The sequence below is a fragment of the Trematomus bernacchii genome, unplaced genomic scaffold, assembly GCF_902827165.1.
Source record: "Trematomus bernacchii unplaced genomic scaffold, fTreBer1.1, whole genome shotgun sequence".
NCBI classification, from domain to species: domain Eukaryota; kingdom Metazoa; phylum Chordata; class Actinopteri; order Perciformes; family Nototheniidae; genus Trematomus; species Trematomus bernacchii.
This window is the reverse complement of record NW_022987828.1, coordinates 10,648,489-10,665,256: the sequence shown is the minus strand read 5'-3', so window position 1 is coordinate 10,665,256 and position 16,768 is coordinate 10,648,489. Positions and strand designations below refer to the sequence as shown.

The following is a 16,768-nucleotide window of genomic DNA, read 5'->3' as shown; positions in this document are numbered from 1 at the left end:
AATGTACAAATACATGTAGAAAATGTATCATCCATGTTGTCACAATTGTACAATGTAAACTCAAAAGTTGTCACATTATAATACTAGCTGTGATACACTTCACATAAGATATTTGGCATGATTTTAATATTACAGATATTTACTGATGTGGTAATACACAACATGTTAAAACACAATGGCAAAACATGCTTCTTTTCACATTTTTCGTATATTCCATAAATATCTGTGTAAAATGTACACTTATCTGAGCTTAGGTATAGATGACCAAAAATGCTGTATTTTAAAATGCATACATAAAAATCCTATTTATAAACGTACTCTGTTCCTTTTACAAAGGATCTTTTTAAAAGACCCCCTAAAGTCATTATTGAATATCGTGTAAATAACAGGGTTTAGTGAGCTGTTGCAGTAACCAAACCAGAAGAACATTTTGAACAATGTCTCTGGGACACAGCAGGCGTCACACACAGCTGTGAGCGAGTACGTGAAGAAAAAGGGGAACCAGCAAAGAACAAACACTCCCATGACCACAGCCAGAACAAATGTGAAGCGCCTCTCTCTGTACTGCCTCCCTTTCCACTTGCTCGGACCCACGCAGGGCTGCGCCTCTGGCTTCAGAGAGGTTTCCCCCGGCTTCACCTGAGCCCCTTTGGCTGTTCTCACACAATTCCCCTTCTTCAGGTAACATAGGGCGGTGTCATTCCCATCAGACGAGGATGGTTCCTCCTCCAGATCTAGCCCGTTGATCTCTGCTCCGTCCCCCTCTTCCTCCTCCCTCTCTTCTCCGTCTTTTCTCTCCAAACCACACTTAGCGTCTTCTGTGTTTCCGAATTCTCTCTGCCTTTTACCTGGCGGGGCTCTGGTTCTTTTCTTGGCAATCAGGTATATTCTAACATACACCATGATCATGATGACACATGGTGCAAAGAAAGAGGCAGTGCTGGAGAATATGATGTACCATTTCTCCTCATTAATTTTACATTCGGGACGGTCTTCTTTACCCTCGTCCTTCTTCATTGTGATGAGTGGAGGGAATGATATAATAGCCGCCAGTACCCAAACTATGAGGACTGTGCATTTAATCCTGCGCGGCGTCCTTCTCAGGTTGTACTCGATGGCTTGAGAGACAGACCAGTATCTGTCCAGGCTGATGGCACACAGGTGAACGATGGATGAGGTGCAGAAGAGCACGTCCAAAGCCAGGTGGATTTCACACCATACTTTCCCAAAGTGCCAGTAACCCATCAGTTCATTGGCTAAAGAAAAAGGCATCACTGAGGTGGCAACCAGAATGTCCGCACATGCCAGAGAGACTAAAAATAAGTTCTGAGGCGCTCTCAGGGCTCGGCTGGTGATCACAGCAATCACCACCATGACATTGCCAAACACAGTTAGCAGGATGAGGATACCCACTAGGATGGTTAAAGGCACAGAGGTCTGCACAGTATAAGGGTGCCTGCCAGTCTCATTTCCACTGGTTAAGTTAAGACAACCCATAGCTGGGGTGTCGACGATATTGTCCCAACAGTGGAAGCTGTGCTTGCCAGCAGTATGTTGATATTATCCATTCAACAATACAGCCTCAGAGAATTCAGTCTTTTCATTTTCTTCACTTGGAGATTTTCTTCAAATAAATCTTTCCTCTTTTTCACTGAGAAAAAAAGACACCAACCAACAGAGAAAAATTATGAGAATGTCTCTTTGTATTACAAAAGACCAATGAACCAACAATGAAAGGAATAAAGATAACTGATGTATTCCCAGTTTCCCACATAAGATGATGATGATTTTTAAAATAGATCTAACCTTTTAAAAAGAAAATCTTTACCCAGCAACATTTTTAGCATAGCAAAGTACAAATCATAATACAGACTTACATTCCAGATAGTGCCGGCTCAGGGAGATCCTGTCATCTGCTGTGGGTAAAGTGGAGAGTTCTTCTTTTTATATGGGCTTGATCTGACGCTGAGCATCTGTGATGCCGGCTCCACTTCAGTGAGATGGGGAATGGGCGGAGTTCATCTGCTAGTGGAGATTTAAAAGCAATTTGTTGTTGCTCCCAGACCCTGAAACCATTAGCTGATTATGACATTAATAATATTTTTGATTTATAGAAGTAATATCTGTAGTTTATTCAATTACAATAGATTAAGAGCACACTCTTTATGGTTTATCTGTCCTACTTTATGAACAAATTGTTCAGGTATATCCTGAGAGAAAAATAACTGGAAATAAAATCTGAATCAGTAGAGAGACCGCAGCCTTTAACTAAAGAGATCACTCACTAGATGTGCAAGAGTAAGAGCAGTACATTTACAGTAATAAAACATGTAGCTTGACACATTTTGTTTTTCCAATGACATAGTGAATACATCACCAAGTATTGAGTATTTGATACACAAATATAATGTGTTTTCCTGTCTTGTGCTGTGCAACATAATGCTTCAATATGACATTTATTGGGAATTTCAATTATTTTTCGCAATACCGTATGTGTGCCAGATTTTGGATACACTGATGTCATCATTTTTGATTGTGGTAGCTTACAATTACTGTGACATTATGCCTTAAAATAATAACAACTATTCTTTTAAAAGTGTTTTTATTTCTGGAGCATTCTAATGATCTGCACAGTTTTACCATATATTATCTTGATTAACAGTTCAATAAGTAACCTAAATCTTGATGTACAAAAACTGTTTTTTCATACCACAACACACAACACCAAGCATTATTCATGGGATGGCTATAGTCGCAGTACAAACAGTCATGTCCCACACTTGTAAGTTAATTATAGCTACATGGCTTTCCAGTATGGGAAAATTATCAGCAGACTGAAGATACCACTGAGCACTGAGCATTGCCGCTAGGGGCGCTAACGAGCCATCGCTTGGTATTTATTCTGATATCTCTTGTTATCGCGAGAAACTCGTTTGCCGACTTCCGGTTAGCTATTTGTGTAAGGGACGAAGAAACGAATTGCTGTTGTTCTTTTCAGCAGTCGATTTAGGAAATCTTCGACTTGAAATTTGAATGCTTGCCGTATTTATCATTGAAGAACATATATACTGAGGTAAGATTACACCGTGACCCATGCTTTTTGTGATTGCGCCTCGGCCACTCGTTGCTAGCATTAGCCGTTGTCCGTCAAATTGACGTCGACGAAAGAAGGCCGAGGGGTATTGCTAACAGTTTTAGCGTCAAGCTAATGTATTCATCTTGTTTATCATTAAACGCTAGATGTGGATGTGTCTACGGTTCACCCAGTTGCATTCAAACACGATACGAAAATGTAGTCTGATTATAGTAACGTTCATGTGTGGTGGCTCGATATTGAAAGTTGTTTACGATTAGCTTTTGGGATATGCTAACGTTAGCCAAACACGCTATTTCTTTTTGTATACGAACAGATGTCGGAAGACTTGGTGAAACAGTTGAACAGCTACAAAGCCCAGCTACAGCAAGTAGAAGTTGCCTTATCTACCGACGAAGAAAATGAAGACCTCCTTAAACTCCAGAAAGACTTGCAGGTTTGTGTGACTATAATGTAGTAAAGTATATTGAATTACACTTAAGAGTATTTATAATAGCTGGATTCGAAATAAAAACACTTTCTAATGGAAACATTGAATACCAAATCATAACATTGAAATACTTCACTGTTAACTAGCTATCTGAATGTGTATGTTTTTAAACATTGTATAGATTTTGCAGCAAAAATAATTATCCTAATCACACAGAATAATCTTATCCGTAGGGTCTCTTTTGTTGTCATACATTTGCAGGTTTGTCATGTGAAATATATACTTTCATGTTAAAGAGAAGCATCTTCGTTTACAAGCAAATGTTATTTAAATGCTTGATTACAGTTAGTGTTAGTATTGCCATGGTCTTAAGATGTTCATACTCGTACATCCAAATCATAAAAGTATGATGTTAGAGCTCCCCACAGGGCTTGGTTTAAGGAAAAGCCAAAACACTGAAATAACCTACTTTTTTCCTGCAGGAAGTCATCGATCTGACAACAGACCTTCTTACCTCACAACCCGCTGAGAGTGCTTCAACTACTAATAGCTCAGTGACAGTACCAGTGAAGCAGCGCTGGAAAGTGGGCGACAACTGCCTGGCTGTGTGGAATCAGGATGGACAGTGAGTATCACCAGCCTCTTTTCATAAAAAAACAATTCCTGTACACTTTTCTATTTCACTTTTATTAAAAAGTAATGTTTTTAAATTCAACCAGTCTCTATAAATGTAGGTGTAGTAAAAGTCAACTGTAAATACTTCTTATTATACAAATTGCTCAAATAATTAATTACAACTTGTCATTAAGTATAATACATGAGTAAACGATTGCTTTATTTAGTAGAGCTTGAGTATTTGGCTCATACTCACCTGCTTACAGACGTGATTCTTTGGCAGGACTTATGAGGCTGAGATTGAGGAGATAGACCGGGAGAATGGCACCGCAGCCGTGACCTTCGCCGGGTACGGGAACGCTGAAGTGATTCCTCTGCAGAACCTCAAGCCATCCGAGGACGGGAAACGAAATGCCGACGATGGGAAGCCTAAATCAAAGTATGAACTGAAAACACATCTCACTTACTTTATATGCAAACATATAAACCTTTGCTTACTTCCAGCCTATTCATATTTTAAGGGAATGCTTGGCATTGACATTACACTGTGCAAGTTACATATATTTTGTCTAAATATGTTACTGTAGTTAATATAATTGTGAGCATCCACCTTTAGTCTGAATACAAATCTAGAACTTTATCACTATTGAGTAGAGTAGTTTTCAGGAAACACTGCTGTGGTGTCCTTGGGCGCTTTCACACCGGAGTACTTTTCACAGGAATAGTTCCGATAGTTCCTGGGATTTTGCGTTCACATCAAAAAGATCTGGAACTAGAACTTTTTTCGGGAACCTTTTCATCCCTTTTTAGTCCCTGCTAGAGAGCAGGGACTTTCCTGGGGAGAAAAAGGTTCCAATTTCAGATTGGCTGGGCGAATTGCATACCACGCCTTGTAAAACTCTGAAAAGTTTTTATGAAGCCGCCATTTTATTTGCTCTTATTAGCATTAGCCCAGCGCACCAATCAGAATCAGAATCAGAAACAGGTGAGAGACTAACTTATAGCAACACAAAAGAAAACATGGGAGCGGTGGAGTGATGAGGAGGTGTCGACGTTCTGGCGATTTACTCTGAAGGCTTCAGTAGAAGCTGCTGGGAGTCCCAGCAGCTTCTACTGAAGCCAGTCCCCAACTCCGGGGACTTCGGGTTGCAGTATACGCCGTGAAGTTGTTTGCGGCCTGCCAGTAAACCCAAAGAAGAAGAATAAGTGACGTCAGCGGCTCCCTCGGGGATGTATTCCAGTTTGAATGCGATTTACTAGATAGTTCCAGGAAATAAAAGTTCCGTGAACTATTCCTGGGGAAAGTACTTGGTGTGAAAGCGCCTCTTGTATTGCTTTTCAATGACACGGGTACATTTGAAGGAGGTCGCTTATCATTTCAATGTTATTGCACAGATAATTGTAAGTTTTTCTTTATATAGACATAAAAACAAACTCTTCCAAGGCCTGGCTTTGTCTTGTTTCTTCACATACAAGATGAATGCATGATACCTCTACTATGTACGGTTTAGCAAAGATTTTTCATGGCTTCAGCAGAGTTTCAGTTGATATTAAATAGTTCAGTATAAACCATGGTTTCGTTAATGCTGTTTTTGTTATGTTTTTGGTATTGCATTTGTACATCATGGACTCAATGTTAAATGTTTCTCTTCTCCTTGTTTGTCTTTCTAGGAAAGAACAGATAGCAGATCAGAGAGAGTATAAGAAGAAAAAAGCCCAGAAAAAGGTTCTGAGGATGAAGGAATTGGAGACAGAGAGGGAGGAACAAAAGTCAAAGTGGCAGAATTTCAACAACAAAGCCTATTCAAAGAACAAAAAAGGACAGGTACGTCTTCTTCAGATATCTTTATTTGAGTGCTGGGAAATCCATGGTGCACTGATAAAACACAGTGGTTGTAGTGTACCAGTCTCCTTTCTTTTGCTTTCTAGCAAGACATAAAAGGTGGGATAGGTAAGTTTGAGAAACCGACTCGAGATACACTTTTTGTTTACATTACATGTAATTTGTTAGACGCTTTTATCCAAAGCGACTTACATACATTCAGTACTGTGGACAATCCCCACAGGAGCAATTTGGGGTGAAGTGTCTTGCCCAGGGACACAACGACATGCTGACTGCAGTGGGACTCGAACTTGCTATCCCCTGATTCGAAGTCCAGCACACTCAACACTGAGCCACAGCCTCCCCCATATATATTCCATGGAATGCTCTTAACATCCCGATAGTAATGAATATCTTAAGTGCTTTGACAAAGAATCCATAAAAGAATGTCATCTGTGGAAGCCGTGGTACTGTAAAAAGCACGACCAATCATTTTAGCCGGCCCGGCTAAAATAACTGGATGGCCTACCTGCCTGTCAGCCTTCCATCTGTGCACAAACTTATCTCGTGCCCTCATTGGTCATGTGCGTGTTCGTGTGTGTTGGAGGAGGGGCTCTGTAAGGAAGTGGCAGATTTTTTCCGGTTGTGTATTTTCAAATTCTAGCGTACTCGAGCTGGTTTCTCCAAAATTACATAACCCACCTTTAAGAACTTTAGTTCAAATATTCAAAGAAGAGTAAAAGTGTACATTCATAAAGTTTAATAGATTTCTTTAAATAAATATTATGTAAAATATAATTAAAACCACATTTTGTCCATCACTCTGCATTGCATACTGCACCGTTGTACAGTACTGGAGGTCTAGAAACTTGAAACTAATGTTAACACTGTCCATGAATTGCTGTGGGAGGATTGTAAATGTATATAGTAATAATGGACACTAAGCCATTTTTATATATTTAATAATTAACACTGTATTCTTTTGTTTTTCTAGGTCAAGAGAAGCATATTTGCATCTCCAGAAAGCGTCTCTGGAAAGGTGGGAGTTGGAACATGTGGTATTGCAGACAAGCCAATGACTCAGTACAGTGACACAGCAAAATATAATGTTAGACATCTAATGCCACAATGACCTGATATATTCTGTATATACTGATCCACTGTATACTTCCTGTATCAGTGCTTTCCATTGTGTTTATACATGAGTCTCATTTCCCAAGTAAAGAAAGCTTTGAAAGGAATTGCTTGCACACCATGTTTGAAATATTGATGTAGTTTTCTTATATATTACGAAGTACAACAGAAAAATCCCAGATTTTCCCAGCACTGGAACAAAGTCCCCTGTTGTGTAAGAACAGGAAGTGGTGTTTTAGATCAACCTTATAGTTTGTTGTTTGTGTTCAGGTTCCACTGAGGCCAAATACCTGCTAAGACGAGAATAAATATACACCTGCAGATTTGTTTTGTTGTACATTTGAAGCTGTATTTTGAACACTGACCCATTGTGGGGTGGGGGTATACACTTCAATAATGATGTTGATTTGACATGGCTGAATTTACGTTTTTAATTTCTCTGTATATAACAGTCCAATAAACATTGTTTTGTTTTCAGTTTTTTAAATAACGGCTTCCACGTCATTTACCTCAATTTTAAAATTATATATTTATTGTGGCTCTATTGGGTCCTGTAGGTGGCAGTAAAGACATGGGAAGCATGTTGCAGCTGTTTATTCAACCACTCTTCCCATTTATGTCACATGTTTGTTTGTTTTTTGTTAGTTCAGGGGGCTTTATTGAGAGCATTTATTACAGACTTGTCTAATTGTATACGGGACTTATCTAATGATGATTTGAGCATTTATGGTAGGCTTACCAATAAAAGAAAAGACAACACAGATTTATGTCTGGGTGGTAGAGGTTTATTACGATTCCAGGGACAGTATTCAGGGTCTGTAACATCGTACTAGCAGGGGACCAGCAGCATGTTTTGCAAAAAGTCACCTTGGATGGCTGATTAAACACGGGAGAAAACATTCTGGGATGTGCTTTGACATATCCTTAACAACAGTCTTCTTCATAGTGCATTTGATAGTTTCCCAAACTGGTTGGGGAGGAAAAAGACCTGGAACAAGGAACTTTGTGCAATACCCATGTTAAGACACAATTTGGTGGTGATCTCCTTAGGACTTGGACCAAAACAAATGCAGATAAATGGTCATATTGAAATGCCTTATTTGGTTTCATGGATTCTAACCGGTCAGCAGTGCAATAGTATGTCAAATAGACATTGAATTATTAATGCGAAATCTCCAAATGTTAAGTATGTGATCGTTTTCTGCTAGAATACAAAAAAAGAAACGGTATTAAACATTGAAGTATGAACCAAAATTAGTGTCCTATACTGTTTGTTGTTCATGCTACAGATATTTGTAAAGACTTGTCAAACCAAAGCACATAACATGATTAGACAAGCTACATTCAATACACATGCCCCATAGCTTTTTTAAATCAATTACAATCATGTTTACTGCTGAATATTAAAACTGATACTACTGGAGTCAGTGAAAAACTAGCAAACTGCAATTTGGTGTTGGACGGACAGTGTGCTAATCACAGCCAACATTTAATATATGATGAAAATATATGCTTTATTGCTTTAAGCCTTGTGCTTGGACAATTGTGGGATAGCTTATTTCTGTCTAAATACAAGAGCATTTGTGCAAAGTGTAAAAGAAGACAAAACCTTGAGCAATGCATTTAACCTTTAGCACTGCGTTTGCTTCTGTAGGGGTTAATCATTTACGTCATGTAATTTGGTAAACATTAAAAAAAATATTAAGCATTCAAGCAAAACCAAGACCTAGCTAAAGTCAAATTAAATATACCAAAAATAAATACTATAATCATATGTAAAATAAATTAGAAAAACAAAAGTGGACTACACCACCAGTTTGAATACGACTGCATTTCAGTCAAAAAGGGGACGCCACATGGATCAGTGATGGTTGTGGCTCCTAAAGCAGAGGTTATAGTAGTGTTATAAACATTTTGGAATGCAGACATCGTAGCCCCTGCCACTGGCTTGTACACTGACAATAAGTGCTGTCTGGATATATTATCCTAAGAATAGGGGCAATGTTTTTACAAGGCAAATGGAGCAAACGTTCCCAATGGTGAACTTCTAGCTGGTATTGGGTTTTTTTGTGTTTTTGCTGGTTTGAGAGGGTCATCTTGGCTAAAGGTGGAGTTTCCTCTTCAGTGGTGGACACTGGTACAGGTAATGGGTCGTGCAGGTATGGTTAATTTCAAGCTGGTAATCGGTTAAGGGACATTCAGGCGAGGGGTCAGTCTTAAACTGAGGATACTGTATTATAAGCCTACTAAATTACATTTGAGGCGATAGTGTTTAAATGTTTCAGACAGATGTAGAAGAGCACCTCTAACAGGTCTTTTGGAAGGAGACGTTTTCAGCGTTTAGACTGAGTTGACCTTAAGGCTGGTTCATTGGGTGTAGATGTTGGATTTGTCAGGTATAAGTGGGATTGAGACGGGTTGTTCTTCTGATGACAGCTAATCTAAACTGCAGAAAAGAGTGGAGCTTTTGGCTGGTACTTTGAAAGGTAAAAGCCATAAAAGACTGCAGTTGATGTGAACATATAGGCTGGTGCTTTAAGCAGAGAAGGCCAGTTTTAGACTGCAGGTGGAGTAGCCCTCGTCACTGGCCGTGCTCTGCCGGCTGCTGTGGTCATCCAGGTCGCTCGCCCCACTGGTGCTCACACTGTCCATTTCTCCATGGGAGAACTCAGTGCTTTCAACATCAACTTCAATTTCTTCTGCAGAAAATAAAAAAAAGAACTGATTAATTTTCTGCATCATGCAAGGACAAATATTTGTAATTGAGTGAATATGGGGACAAACCATAATTATATTCTAAAGTAGGGATGCACAAACATTATATTTATGCCCATTATGATTCATATTGAGGTCAGGATTATTTATTTTTCGATTATTAATTGGTTTTAGTGCCAACATATTTGTATTGCACTTTCACATTAAGATCACTGCCTTCCCTTCCATGTTGTTCTCTATTCCTGCAAATCCTCCAATGCAAATTAAGGCTGCATTATATAGAGAAAAACTAACATTATTACTTTCCCTGCATTATTCTTTGCTATATGAAAAAATACATGAATATTAGCCCTAAATATTTTTAGGTTACAGTAGAGGCCATCGAATACACTTATCTGTCATATAACGATAGACAATATAAAATGCATATTTAAAATAGATGAATTGTGCAGTCCTAGATTACAAAGCTTGCCCCTGGGTAACGGATCTTAATCAGAAACTAACCTCTGTCAGACTCTGAGCGGTCAAAGTCCATGCGGGAACCCAGGCTGTCTTTACGGACCCTCTCCCAGTCTCCATGAGGCTGCAGCTGGGAGAGCTGCCTCTGCAGGTGCCTCTGCTCCCTCTCCAAGTTCTCCAGCTGGTGCAAACTCCTCCGGTCCGTCTCTTCAAGTCTCTGTAGAAAAAGGAAAATGCAAAACAGTTAATGATTTCGTTTTTATGTAAAGGTAATCAGAACAATCAGAACCAACCTGGCACATTTAGTGTTTACATTCATTACTTAGCAATTCAATCAAACCGTGATGGACGCACTTCTCTAGATGTTCCTTGTGATTAATATACTATATGCATGAGAGGATGGTGAATTCGTCTCGGGTGCAGTGATGTGATGTTAATATTGAGTTGTAGCTACCATCAAATGTGACGCCCCCCTGTGCCTTCTAATGAAATATTTAACGCACAAGGACAGCACGTTGCTCGGTGGATTCTAGATGAGTAGATGGTGTGCCTGTGTCCATTGGATTCAAGTTAAATATGACGATAGAATCGGTGTGTTATTTAATAGCAATTCTAAATAAAGCCTGCCTAAATGCCTCAAACGACAATCACAAATTGCACACTTAACTATGTGTGAAAAGTTAATATAAAACCAAAGTCCTGAAGGTGAACTTTGAACCTCAGTCATTTAATCATTTCATCCCAATCATCACATCTTATAATGTAATACCGCTGCAGTAGCATATTAATAATTACTCAAATTATGTATGCAATATTTACTGCTGGTGGAAAAACATTTTTAAGGCCACTGTTCTGCTGATTATTCCAAAAAGAAGCAACAACATCCTGTATTAGGCCTTTTAATTGGTTAAGAGTGTGCCTTAGAGCTTTGTGGTGATTTCTCAACTTTTATACATTTTTTCTATTTGATTCTCCAAATTACTGTTGCATAAGGATTATATTTGCTTGAAGGCATAGCGTAAAAAGGATAGTACGTTTCCCACAACTTAACTTCCTTGTAAGAAAATGCTGTCTGCACCTTTTCTACCCTTTTACTGTCCTACACAACCTCTGGTTCCAAACATAAAACACAGCAGCTTTCAGGGACCAAATTTCTTGGACTTCAAACAGGCAGGTCCAAAGTCAACAGTTGACAATATATAGTAGGTACTCAATCCATTTCCCCTGCTGTAATAAAATCACAGATTGTTGCGAGGATTGCTTTCATATTGTAGCCCACAGTCATCCCTACTGTTTCCCATTACTGGAGTCTGCCCAGACATAGCTTGAGAAAATCAAAAATATCTGATCTGGCTTAGACTGCATCCATCAGGGGGTCAAAGTGTTGAGTCTTGGATGCCTTAATGCCACAGAATCATATTTGCAGTTCAGACATACTCAGGCTGTGGGCCACCTAGGGTGAGAGCTACTGTAAGAGACTCAAATACAATTTTGTTCTAAAAATAAAAACAGGATCAGTATATTGACTGGTCAGCCTTTTGTAAACCATCGGATTAGATTGGGTCTCAGATAAAAATCTAATGGGTGCTAGGTCAAAGTCATATTCTGTTGTACCTCAGATCTATATTTGCTGTCAATATGACATCAAACATTGTTTTACTCAAGGGAACAGCTAGATATCTCTTAATTCAATATATGTGAGTGAAAGGCACTTTTTGAAAGGTGTGAGCGTAAAACTCCATTATGTTGAAATAGATGATGGCATTTTGACGAGTCACAAAAGAAAAAGCAAAGAAATAAATACTAAAAAGTAACATTGGCTCAATTCAATTTAGCTGCTTTAGTCTCTTGTTGAATTCAGCCTCAGGACTTTTAGGTCGCTACTCATACTTTCCCTAACTGGTATTACCAACCATTACCATGTGGGTGAAACAGTGGAAGCAGTATTTAAATATGTTTAAGTCATTACCTTTGAGCACAGAAATGGAAAGAATGTAGCCCTTTATCCGATGATGGTAGCATGGGCACCTCACCTTGATGTGTACTTGGGCCTTGTTAAGCAGTCCTAGTGTGGTGTGCCGACTGCAGTCTGGCCCCAGAGGGATGAGGGACTTCAACCTCTCCAAACACAGGCGGAGATGTGCTCGTCTGTTGGGGGAGACAATCAAGACGGGTCATTTCTCTTAAGAGACAGCGTGCATGGAGTAATATGCATTGTGCAGCAATTATGCAGACAGCAAGATGAATTTCCAGACTAATATATTATTTTCCTCTGCACTGATCCGGATTAAGTCAGATTATAATATATCCCTCTTATCCAATTTGATTAGTGTTGTAATAGTTGAGGCAAATCCCTATTGGATTGGATCGATTCTAATTATAATAGCATTATACATCTAGGATGAGCAATGTAATAATCATGATATTCAAGCATTTGATTTATTTGTTTATCTATTTTTCTAGTTAGCCACCACACCATCATACTCCTTTGCAATACCGTATAGATCGGTCTGGCCCCAGATTGTAAAACTGCTGAGGTCAGTTCAATACTGATTCTGATCCACCAAGGCCTCTGGGCCTGTGGTCTGACCAAATGCAGTAACTGGCGGAGGACACTCGCTGTCCTTTCAGATAAGGGAGTAAAATGTAGGTCAAGTTATGATGTCATCTCTTCTCTCTGCATTGGCAACCATTTTGTTGTCTAAAATAGCCTGATATGAAATAAGCCTTGCATTTGAAGATGCCATTTTTCTAATAACTCAGTGCATCGCTCAAACCAAGATTCACACACACTTGGTGTGCTTTTGGAGATTATCTGGGATTGTAAGGATAAACGTGTTCTGACATTTATGTCTAGCTCAAGCAGAGGCTTCCTCATGCTGGGGCGATAGAAGCAAGCTACTGTTAGATTTGTGCATGAGACTCTCTCAGGAAGGAGCCTGTAAACAGACGGTTCCCATTTGCTGACTGGGGAAATGTCTTCACGTCCTCCAGGAACAGTGCTGCTGCTGCTGCTGATGCTGCTGCATTACATCATCCTTTTATTTGCCATGCAAAATTATTTCTGCAATCATACACCAATGGTGATAAAGATGCCTTTCTTGTGAGTTCTATGGTGATAATAAGATGATTTATAGGCCTGCAGTGCATCTCGTTTGAAAATGGTATGCACCAAGATATGCAAAGCTGGCAGAATGTTGTACGCTTTTGGTTTATCAGCTTGAAGCTCCATTTTGAGGCAGCAGGCTCTTTAGATAGACTCCCTGTGAACATCCATTTGCTAAAGCAGTTAAAATGCTGAAGATATTCGGTCTTTCACTCCTTTTTCTGTGTGACTTTTGCACATACTTGTTATGCATGCATAACAAAGTTGATTTAAGTCTCACCTTAAGTCAAATAAAATCTTAAATTATTACCCACAGTGCCTACATTTCATATTCACTGTGCTCTTGTCCATGTTCCCTTAGAGTAATCTTGACCTTTCAGTAGTGAGTGTTTTAAACATGCATATAAATAATATTTTCAATGTAGTTTTACTCACCTATTTTTTTCCAGTTCATTGTGTGCTGACCTATTGGAATTATAAACATATAACAAAACTGTTAGACAAGTCCTAATGATGCAAAATACAACATATGTAAATCTATATTTAAAAACCTATCCCAATAGTGATGTAAAATAATAGTGGAGTACATATTGCTATACACCATACTTATCATTTAATGTTGAAAATGGCTTACTAATGACAATTCTGTACACACAGGACACATTGTAATCATTTGGAATATATTTATTTTGAGGGATCTTTTTCAACACTTTAACTTACCTATTGTGTATATTGTCCAACTTCCTGTTCTTGAATTTACGCTGTTTCTGTTGATGTGCAGCCTCGGTGTCCGGGTATGTTGAAGCATAACCATGCTCACATTCTGGTGATGAAAAATAAACATTTGATTAAAATACATTGCACATATATTAAAAGGCTTCACGATGGCTTAGACTTGAATAATTGATGTGACCTGAATTCCAAATTACATTTAAATATGTGGCCAAACATCCAAGCATTTACTTAAATAATTAAAACTCACAACCCTTCTTAAAAATGCTAATATCAATACAGCCACATATCAAGACACATTTATATTCTAGTTTTCTTCCTTTTCTCAAAAACGCCTACAGTTCCCTTGAACCCTCCTTCCCAGTAACATCCGACGTCAGACGTGAACCTGCCTGTGATTGGCTGTCTGCCGTGACTCTCGTGCTGAGAACATGTGTGCGGACCAATGACAACTTTACAATTTGTTCCATGTGGAAACCATGTGAACAACACATACAAGGAAGCAGCAGCTGCTCCTGTAAATGATAGGAGGTTCTTGAATTGGAAACGTTGAGGAAATAAACTCAAAATCGCTGGTTTTATATGAAATATGGACCTTGGATTCAATATTTATCTTTGAATGGATGCGATAGGCTATCTCAATGCATGGGATAAGCGTGAATTGAGCTGCAGTCGAACCGATATAAAAGATTAAATAGAGAATTACAAGTAGGCTATCATATAAAAATAAAACTAGAAAAACAACATAGGCTAATAGGCTGCTTGAATTCACCTAAAATGTGCCCTTATGCAAGCCTTTAGATCTTTAATAATGAATGATCGTGCTTGTTCGATGAAGCCTCTGCAGATAACCAGTTTTAAAGGGAGCAGAAGATAATTTGGCTTAAGGCTTGCAATCAAATCAGTCTCTGGAGATGCAATTTCCTGAATTTATGTAGGCAATTTTCAACTTATTTTCGACTGTGGATATTTCGTGTATACGGTCGATTCCACTACAGTTTATCAGTAGCAGGTGAACTATCATTGGCTGCTGCCGGGCCAGCTCATCTGTCCGCTGCGCGTCTTTTGTCGCCTTCGCCTCTTTTGTTGTCTGCTCGGCGCATTACGTGTTAATATCCCGTGCTGCCCGTGTTTACTTACTTCCGTTGTTCTTCTCGACATTTTCTATGTAATTTGCTGCATCGAGCAGCACTTGCACGTTCTTCATGAAAGTGCCGATTTGGTCCATTGCGGAACATTTGGAGTATAAAACGTCGCTGAAAGAATAGTCGGACAATTCTCCAAAATCCTGCTGGTCCATGGACGCATCAGACTCCGACAGAACCTCTTCGAGTTTCAGCTCGCTGTGCTGTCGCATGTACTTTACCATTTTCACTTTAGGCTTTTTTTGTGGGGGGGACTTGGACAAAAAAGCAGCGCTGAATTGCTCTCCTTGTCCCGTCTGTGCTCTGAGCGGCTGACTGAAATGAACTAGGCTCGATGGAATTGCAGTCTTTAGCCTCAGCCACTTGCCCTACTTGGTGGATAATCCCTCCCACTAACGCATTCACATTGCATTCATTGTTAACTGTGCCATAATACATCCTCATTATCAATACACTAGGAGAATAACAAATAACACACATAATGCCTGCTTTTCAACACTGCTTTATTTCATTTAACATCATCTGGATATGTTTTACACATTTAAGCTGCCATCAATGTGCACACAGTTTTGTCTGAATGTATGTGAGCATAGTAGTTTGAAAGTGAAAAGCATTTAGACCACATGGCCATATACAGTATGAGGATGTATCAGTATATTGATAGTATATCAGAGATAAATGGTTAGTGTATTAAATGCTACTTTAAGGCAATTTGCTTACTCACTGTATCCCAAATTAAGGGGTGTTTTACCCTTGTGAATGCAATACATTAATAAAATGTATGAGTTAGTTTGAGGTTATTTGGACTTTGATAATCCCATTGTTTTCCCCTGTCTTTTTAGTAGAGTAGACCACTTTGTTTTCACATATTATCACGTTGGATTTTAATATATTCTTTCAATTCTACAACAATAAATGGCGATACCAAGAAAGTAAACCAGTGAGATTATGGTTAATGTCAGACTAAGCAGGTGCGGATTCAGTGGACAACATAATTCATAGTTAAAGCGACCATAATTTACTGATCTTTTAAGTTACCTGTCCTTTGCAAAACGAACCATGACATTTGGTTTACTCCTAGCTTGATTTTCTACTCCTGCTGTCCCTTTTGACTTATTAAGAAGTAATTTCTTCCCCACACGCTGAGGGAAGGAGGAGGACAGAGTGGAAAGGGCCTGCCTTTACGAGGCTAGCCATGCGTGCAGGGCTGTGTTGTGCCTCTCAGACAATGGGTGCAGATGGCTGGCCCGCTGCAGATGTGGCCAGGCCTGTAACGGACGCCTGTGAGAGAGCACACCCTCCCATGGAGTCTATTTCAGCTGCCTGGCAAGGCCTGACACTCACAGACAGTCCTGGTCTGAAACAGAAAGTCTGTAGTGAAAAAGCATGCTCAAATTCTGATTCAAAGGTGTTAGGACTGCATACAAAAATCTAAATTTGATAGAAATCTCAATATAGAGACGTGCAATATCCAAATCCCAGTAGGAGCAATATTTCCTAAATGCAAAATATGTGA

General features: G+C 39.2%; 3 protein-coding genes across 3 annotated transcripts; 1 reads left to right on the top strand and 2 right to left on the bottom strand.

Moving 5' to 3' along the window:
• Positions 1-306: 306 nt before the first annotated feature.
• On the bottom strand, positions 307-1,497 carry LOC117499879 (alpha-2A adrenergic receptor-like). Its single transcript, XM_034152540.1, has one exon. It carries the CDS (start codon positions 1,495-1,497, stop codon positions 307-309), a length of 1,191 nt encoding a protein of 396 aa, XP_034008431.1.
• Positions 1,498-2,917: 1,420 nt separating this feature from the next.
• Positions 2,918-7,576, top strand: smndc1 (survival motor neuron domain containing 1). Its single transcript, XM_034152265.1, has 6 exons — positions 2,918-3,073; positions 3,411-3,530; positions 4,007-4,149; positions 4,423-4,578; positions 5,811-5,964; positions 6,956-7,576. The coding sequence occupies exons 2-6, from the start codon at positions 3,411-3,413 to the stop codon at positions 7,091-7,093; spliced, it is 711 nt and encodes a 236-aa protein (XP_034008156.1). The 5' UTR covers positions 2,918-3,073; the 3' UTR covers positions 7,094-7,576.
• Positions 7,577-7,678: 102 nt separating this feature from the next.
• Positions 7,679-15,588, bottom strand: LOC117499693 (max-interacting protein 1-like). Its single transcript, XM_034152264.1, has 6 exons — positions 15,248-15,588; positions 14,096-14,198; positions 13,811-13,840; positions 12,303-12,417; positions 10,315-10,486; positions 7,679-9,794 (listed from the first exon to the last, which is right to left on the bottom strand). Exons 1-6 carry the CDS (start codon positions 15,474-15,476, stop codon positions 9,631-9,633), a joined length of 813 nt encoding a protein of 270 aa, XP_034008155.1. The 5' UTR covers positions 15,477-15,588; the 3' UTR covers positions 7,679-9,630.
• Between the last annotated feature and the right edge of the window lie 1,180 nt (positions 15,589-16,768).

Excerpts from the sequence above, each read along its gene's own strand:
- LOC117499879 (XM_034152540.1), bottom strand. The coding sequence starts at position 1,497 with ATGGGTTGTCTTAACTTAACCAGTGGAAATGAGACTGGCAGGCACCCT.
- smndc1 (XM_034152265.1), top strand. The coding sequence starts at position 3,411 with ATGTCGGAAGACTTGGTGAAACAGTTGAACAGCTACAAAGCCCAGCTA. Across the intron at positions 4,150-4,422 it reads GTGTGGAATCAGGATGGACA|GACTTATGAGGCTGAGATTG; the intron begins GTGAGTATCACC and ends ATTCTTTGGCAG. Across the intron at positions 4,579-5,810 it reads GATGGGAAGCCTAAATCAAA|GAAAGAACAGATAGCAGATC; the intron begins GTATGAACTGAA and ends TTGTCTTTCTAG.
- LOC117499693 (XM_034152264.1), bottom strand. The coding sequence starts at position 15,476 with ATGGTAAAGTACATGCGACAGCACAGCGAGCTGAAACTCGAAGAGGTT. Across the intron at positions 12,418-13,810 it reads AATGAACTGGAAAAAAATAG|ACGAGCACATCTCCGCCTGT; the intron begins GTGAGTAAAACT and ends CTCCCCCAACAG. Across the intron at positions 9,795-10,314 it reads CCGCTCAGAGTCTGACAGAG|AAGAAATTGAAGTTGATGTT; the intron begins GTTAGTTTCTGA and ends TATTTTCTGCAG.